Here is a 7,691-nt window from a genome sequence, read left to right on the forward strand (position 1 = left end):
TTTTAGAAATTAATACTCTCCCTAGACTGCAGACCTACAGCTGTCAGGCCTCACTTGGTTTCAGAGGTTTTCTTACCCTCTTGCTGCTGCAGACGGTAGTAAAATATTAAACTGTGGTTTAATATTTGTAGAATGGCTGGAAGAAATGTACTATGACCTTGGAAGTTATTGGCTTGTGTCCTTTATACGAGTACCAGGGGTGGTTTAGGCTGGATATTAGGAAGAAGTTCTTCACTGCAAGGGTCATTGGGCATTGGAACAGGCTGCCCAGGGCAGTGGTGGAGGCACCATCCCTGGATGTATTTAAACAGTATGTTTACCTGGTGCCTTAGGGACATGGTTTAGTGGTGACCTGGCAGTGCTAGGTTAATGGTTGGACTCTATGGTCTTATAGGTCTCTTTCAAACAAAGAGATGATCCTGTGAAATCCTGGCTGGAGGACGTGTGAAGTAGCCTGCATAACAGTGCCTGTTCCACATGAATGCTCAGCTTAGGCTCTTCAGTAGAGCTGCTGGGATTTTGCTTTCAAAATCAGCTGTATAATTAATAAATTGGATGGCTTTGTGAGTGCCTGTAAGGGATGAGGGGGTTAAAGATCAGTTTGTAGAATGTAGTTTACTGATAAAATGGATTCTTCAGCTTTTTCAGAGGTCCTCGGTGTTGAACTGAGGGCCCAGGCCAACCTCATGAAGTTCAGTAAGACCAAGTGCAAGGTCCTCCATCTGAGTCAGGGCAATCCCAAGCACCAATATAAGCTCACCACTGATTGTCTTGAGAGCAGCCCTGAAGAAAAGGACTTGGGGGTACTGGTGGGTGAGAAGCTCAACATGAGCCGTCAGTGGGCACTTGCAGCCCAGAAATCCAGTCGTATCCTGGGCTGCCTCAAGAGGTGCGTGGCCAGCAGGTCAAGGGAGGTGATTCTCCCCCTCTGCTCCACTCTTGTGGGACCTCACCTGGAGTACTGCGTCCAGTTCTGGAGCCCACAATTCAGGAAAGATATAAATGTGCTGGAGCGTGTCCAGAGAAGAGCCATGAGGATGATCAGAGGGCTGGAGCACCTCTGCTATGAAGACAGTCTGAGAGAGTTGGGGTTGTTCAGTCTGCAGAAAAGAAGGCTCCGAAGAGACCTTATTGTGGCCTCCCAGTATCTCAAGGGGGCTACAAGAAAGCTGGGGAGGGGCTTTTTAGGATGTCGGGTAGTGATAGGACTAGGGGGAATGGATTGAAGCCAGAGATGGATCGGTTCGGATTGGATGTTAGGAAGAAGTTCTTCCCCAGGAGGGTGGTGAGACACTGGCACAGGTTGCCCAGAGAGGTGGTGGAAGCCCCATCCCTGGAAGTTTTTAAGGCCAGGCTGGATGGGGCTCTGGGCAGCCTGATCTAGTGGAGGATGGCCCTGCCCATGATGGGGGGTTGGAACTAGATGATCTTTAAGGTCCCTTCCAACCCTGACAATTCTATGATTCTATGAACTTCTGTCATCTCTGTGTCAAGAAGAATGTGTTTTGGTCAACAATATCAAGCATTGCAAATAGGAAAGTAGGTTTAGCCTCTTCTCTGCTGACTGAGATTATCAATTTCATATCAGTAATTTAATCTGACTTTCATATGAACTCCAGTTAGAGTATCAGCTTTAATTTAGTTTTCTATCTAGCTTCTTCAGCTTGGTGAAGAATGACAAGATGCTTGTCAAGAGTAGAAAGATCCACTGTATGCAGGAGTATTAGGTTCTTCACTGTTGATAGTTCATTATGGTACGCTTCAAGTGTAAAAACAAAAAAATATTCCTCTGGGGCACTGGCAACAGTTGGCAGGCATAATGCAGTTTATGTGGCTGGAGGGTTTAATGTTAAGGTTGTGGTATTTGAGGATGAATGAATATGCTGATTCTGGGAGTACAGGTGGATTGTTGGTTGGTGTATGAGTCACAGCCACGCTGCTAGAGAAGATTTCCAGTTGTGATCTCTTTATGAAGGTAGAATAGTTCTTTCAGGGGCCTGGCTGGATGCAATCTGGGAAGGATTTCTGTTTGACTCTTCCCTCTTAAGGAAAGTCTGAGCGGTTAGTTTATGCTAGTAGAGGTTAGTTTATGCTCCCTGTGAACGTTTGGCTTTTTAACCAAATGCACAAATATCAATCATTTTGAGAGATCTTCATAATTTTTTGTCTTATCACACTTCACTTATTTGTTATTGATGATATCTGTGCACCTCCATTTTTTATGCTGCTTGAAAGACTTTTAGGTATGGCTTTCAATAGGCCCACATTTATGTTAAATATTGTTAATAGGACCTTAAAGGAAAACAGTTTATGCTTTTAATTAAAGCATTTGTGTGCAGTTATATAATTGAACTTAAGTGTTCTCAAAGTTTGCCCTGCTTTTGTCTACCAGCTGAACTATTTTGCCATCATAAGGGAAGCCCAACTATACTCTACCAACATTCTGGAAAACCTGTTACTAAGGGAACAGTGTTTTATTTTTTTAATTTTTCCTTCGGGAAAGCAGAAGCTTTTTCTGACTCAGAAGCTGCTGGAAATGAGCCAAGACGTGGAATTCAGCAGGCTTCTTGGGGGAGGTTAGGACTTCTCCAGGAAAACAGAATGTACTGGTGTATGCTAGCAGAATTACTGTTTGGAGTCTAAAATACAAGAAGATAACATTAAAAATAAGTTCAAGCGGTTTAAAATACACTGTTTATGTGAACTGAGTTATACAACTAACACAGTTTTGCCTGCATATGTTTCTAGGGCCAAAAATAATTATCTTTGCTGATTTCTTAGATGTTCATGAGTTCGAATGTTAAACTAATATTTGGGGTTTGTTTTCCTGTCCTCTGCTCCTTAGTTTCTGAAGTGAGGGGTTTTCAGAGTTGCTCTGAACAGTCATAGGGCTGCCTGGTATTAAACTCTCACATTTATGCTACACATGTCCATTTGTCTGACAGAGTCATCACTGCTTTGCAGCTTGCTGAGGAGCACCAGCTCTAAGACAGGAGGAAGATCTGAACCTGCTAAGCAGTCACTTAAGAAACCGAAGTTACCACTAGGTCGATTTGATGAACCAGAGGAGTCCAGTATAGAGAGGGAATCCCTGGAAAGTAAGTTGTGTTTTACAAAATCGAAAGCCGTGTTTTAAAGGCAAGACCCTGAGATGAGAGGCTGATGTCAGTTTAAGAAGAGGGGTGGGCATTCAGCACTCCTCAGCATCCCTTTGGAAGCTTGATGGTTCTGAAGATGAGAGAGGCAGAACAGTGGGCACAAATTGTGGCAAATAATGTATGAGGGGAAAAGTCTTCAGAACAAGGGTGGTCAGTCACCCAGAGGGTCTGTGATCCCTCTCTTCCTGAGGGAAATTTGCCTGCATGTCCTCACTTAATGCCAGCCTTGCTTTGAGCAGAATTGGGGCCAGATACCCGACAAAAGCACCTTCCACCATAAATCATTGCACAATTCTGAGAAACGTTGCTGTTGTTGATTCTGGTACAGCTATAAGTGGTGGTAGTAAACTCATGAGGGCACCAGCTACTTATTAGTCAAAAAGCCCATTCTGTTTCCTAGGCCACAGAAGATTTCTGATTGGTGCTGTGGTTTTGTGGTCAGTCTTTCTCTTAGTCTTGCAGGTCGTGTTTTGAAAAGCAACAACAGATACTGAGCTTACTGAGCCGCTCGGTGGGGTCCCCAGAGACCTAATGAACCGATGTGGCTCTTGCTTTCCAGTGACCTTACTGGGGTTGCATTTAGAGAACCTGGCAAGATTGAGGCACAGATACATAGCTGCTGAAGTCACTAGAAACATGCTTTTCTGTCAGAGAGGAGAAAGACAGAATTTCTTTTTTACTTCATTTTAATTAGCTGTCTTCCCTTAACTAAAAGTGTTAGTCATGCTTTCTCTTACTTGCCGTAGTGTGATTATCTGCTAGAGTTTAGCAGTAGTGATAACCTGTGTTTATCTATTTCGAGGTCTCTAGGACAAGCTTTTTTAAGATATCAATTGATTACTATGAATATCCAGATCACAAAATGAGTGAAAAAGTAGAGTATCATCCACAAAATGGTTGCAAGCAATTCCAGACTGTGACTCACTTGAGAACTGACTCAGAGTTGGAGTTACTGTACAAGCAGCTATTTAATTCTTGTCCTTTTGTTCCCAAGAAAATAAATGCCATCACTGCTTCATTAAAAACAAATGTATAATTACTATCTTTTCCTTTTTGCTTAGGTGTTCTAGGTTTAGAGCAAGACTCAAGGTTTCTTTTGGCTTTAAATTTAATTGTACCTGTGTATTTTTAACATGTAACACTGGCAATAGTTTGTTAGAATGCTGACTGCCCCTTGCATTATTAGGAAAAAACAGAAGAGTTTAAACTGTCTTTTTGAATTGCCACTGCTGTGTAGCTATCGTGGAGAAATCTTTTGAGCTTCTGCATCTGCTGTCAGCACATCGGTGGTGCTTGGATATTGGGATGATGACACCACAAAATAGTTAGATGCATTTTTGCTCCTTGTACTGCCAGAGATGCTCAAACACTGACATTTCCTATCCTGATCTGCATGAATTTTTAAACACACATCCCATATGTGTGTTTTAATATGTCACTCCTTATAGCCTGTAGCTACATGACTCTCCTTCCATCAGTCTCCTTTTTCTCCAGGATTTCTGTTGTCTTTTCTTATTTTCAGCCTTGTTTCCCATTACTTGTATTGCCCAACAGGGATGAGTTAGGGATACAACTGAGGGAGCCCTCAGTTAAGTGTGTGTATGAGAGGCTCTGGAGAATCAGTGTGGCCAGGGAATGTGTGGGACAGGGGGAGCTACAGGGAGCCCCGCAGTCTAGTGCAGGATGAGAAGACTCTTTAGCCTGGGGTGGTGCTGTGCCAAACAGTACTTCATGGCTTGGACAGGCCTTAGTGGGATGGTCGTTGTGCAGCATGGGTGGCCTGAGTTACTACTCTTATGAGAGGGACCTGAGTAAGGGACTACTGAGTAGTGTAAGGGTGTTGACTGTGATATGCAGAACTCTGTGGTGTTGGAGTAGGTGGCATAAGCTAGTAGGGTGCTGGGAACAGAAGCTGAAAGCCCCATTCATACTCAGCTTACTAAGAGTCTCCCTCTCCTGAAAGGACATGACAGTGGTTTAGTGAGCTTAGGTTAAGTGTTTAGAAGGTAAAAGCTCTAATTTTAGCTGTTCAGGATTTTATAGTATCTCCTGTGACTGTGGTAATAGGATCCTAGCTAAAACTCAAGCTAAAATTAAAATTGAAGTGTCTAAAATAAGAGACTTAAACACAGAAAGTGACCTGGTGTTGGAGATGTAGTGAACATCTGTACAGCACACCAGAATGATGCAAGTTCTCGCTAAGAATTCCTGAGAAACTCTGGTGCGTTAGTGCCTTTGGACATTGAATTGCTTTCTTAATTGCATAACTGAATATGATCATATATATTGCTGACTGTAATTAAAAAACTGTCTGGAATTCCTTTTCTATGACTCTGGGAAGTGTTTAACTCAAGGGTGCATTTAAAAACCAAAGAGAATTGATTTTGGATTTGAAAATGAAACTAAGAGGAAGACATCATAGATGTGACATCTTTATATTTGTCAGCATTACAGACATTTTAATGAACTTTCTTTGTGTTTTTAGAATTCCCTGATGGAATCAATCCTGCTACAAAAGAGAGAGGTGGACCTAAAGGCCCTGAACCTACACGTTTTGGAGACTGGGAGAGAAAAGGACGTTGTATAGATTTCTAATAGATAAATGTGTCTTGTGGTGCTAGTAAAATGTTTCTGTGAAGATTGGAAGTAGAAACATGTTATGTACAGAAAAATCTCACCTGGATTTGTTGTGAAACTTTTTGTTTCTGTTGTGCTTGTGATGAATTTTCTGAGAGATATTATGTAAATAAACGTGATGCTGCAACAGAAATTTTGAAGCTGTTATTTGCTCAGTCTATGCATGATCTTTGATGCTGCTTACGCTATGCAAGTATAAATGCAAACATAGCGATGTGAAGCTGTTAGTCAGGATCTGACTGAGATACATAAGGGCTTGTATTGATTTATGTATTTAAACATCTATGTAGTGTCTTAAAAGTGCTGAAAGAGCTGTGCAATTCATGAACCTTGGTACCATTCACAGAAGTACAGCCACCTCCAAGGAGATGGGTGCTTGGCTGTTCTTGGCATTTAGCACAGTGGTTCCTCAGTAAAAGCCCCCGAATCAGGAACCATCGTGTCTGTGTCCATTAGAGAGGGTTGGACTTTCCTTCCTGGTTGAGAAGGGTAGAAAACTCAGTTTTCTCTCCCCTCAGAGGGACGGCTGTAAATGGCGTAATGGAAATGGAGGCTTAACTGCGAGAGGGTCAGCCTGTGACTGCAGGCAGCGTGGGACTGCTCTGTGTGCAGTTGCAGAATACGGTTCTTTATAGCCTAGCTTATGACATGCTGCTTGCATTATCTTCTCGGTTAGTGGAAGTGCCTGTTGGAAAACTGGCTCAGTGATGCTTGGGGAAAAAGAACATTACTTTCTGACACCTTATGGTCAAAGAGGGCTAATTACATTAGACGATCCAATATTGCAGGTCTTAAAACTAAGCTATTTGTCATTGAACTAAACATCTTTCAGTCAGACTGAGCTCAGTTCTTCATTCGAGAATTTGCCTGGTGGTAAATACTGTAGTAGAGAGCAAATCTGTCACTTGTGTGGATACTTATAATAAGAATAAGCTGTCATTATTAAAATGTGTGAACATATGCTCTTACTTATTTCTGTGCAAGTTCTTTTTGATAGCCTAAACAAATGGAGCTTCTCTAGTCTGCAACTGTAAATCTTTTCTTTGTCCCCTTTGTGTTTCCTTCCTGGCGTTCTGCTGATTTTTCAACCTCCTCTTTTGCTCTACACACTTCAGCTTATATATTCACAATTCCTGTTAGCTGCTTTTACCACAGCAAAATGCAGTGGGCATTAGAACTGAACAAAAGTTTCTCGGAGACCCCAGGACAGTCTCCTGCTTTATGGCCTACGTATCTTTTGGGTATTTTACTGCGGGTATTTTTGCTTTTCACTATTCCAAAGCAAGTTGTACCTGAACGACAGTAAGCTCTACTTTGTGATTTCTGTTGTTCTGCATTGCTCTGGCTCTGCTTTAGAAGAATGCATGGCTTTGCCCAGATTTGCCTTTTGCATGGTTTTATTAAAGTGTGTTAGTCCTATCACAAATCCGTACAACCTCCCTAAAACCTACCAGCCAGTGGGGGGAGCTCCTCACGGGTAATCTGCCTATTTGTATACCTGACCTGTGTTTATTGACATGGTATCGTGCTGTTTGCAAATTGTTTGGCTCCTTGCCAGGGTGCCCTACGGCAGCACTGAGCCTGTTCAGTTGGGTTTGTAAACCAAATGCCTTGTTCGCTAAAGCCAGTTTTTCCTAAAAGACGTTAACCAGTGGCAATAACATTGTGAACCTTTAATCTTGTATTAATTTAAATTCTGCAGCATGGTCTGGATATCAGAAGGTTGGTCTGTATTTATACTCAGTTCTTTATAGTTTGCATTCTGTAGTGTGACAGTTACATTTGCCCAAAATCTACTGACATTTTCAGCTACCTAAAGATATGCTGGGTCAGCTATCTTTAAACTTTAATATATGCTGTTTATTACAATGCTGATTCCTAGAAATGCTTTGCCTC

At 42.1% G+C, this 7,691-nt stretch overlaps 1 protein-coding gene across 1 annotated transcript; it reads left to right on the forward strand.

Moving 5' to 3' along the window:
* Positions 1–2,738: 2,738 nt before the first annotated feature.
* LOC104269205 (chromosome unknown open reading frame, human C6orf57) lies at positions 2,739–5,753 on the forward strand. The gene is given in 3 exon segments (XM_009868975.1): positions 2,739–2,817; positions 2,946–3,098; positions 5,644–5,753. Coding segments are annotated over 3 exon segments (342 nt in total).
* Positions 5,754–7,691: the final 1,938 nt, after the last annotated feature.

The sequence above is a fragment of the Apaloderma vittatum genome, unplaced genomic scaffold (assembly GCF_000703405.1).
Source record: "Apaloderma vittatum isolate BGI_N311 unplaced genomic scaffold, ASM70340v1 scaffold41464, whole genome shotgun sequence".
Lineage (NCBI taxonomy): Eukaryota > Metazoa > Chordata > Aves > Trogoniformes > Trogonidae > Apaloderma > Apaloderma vittatum.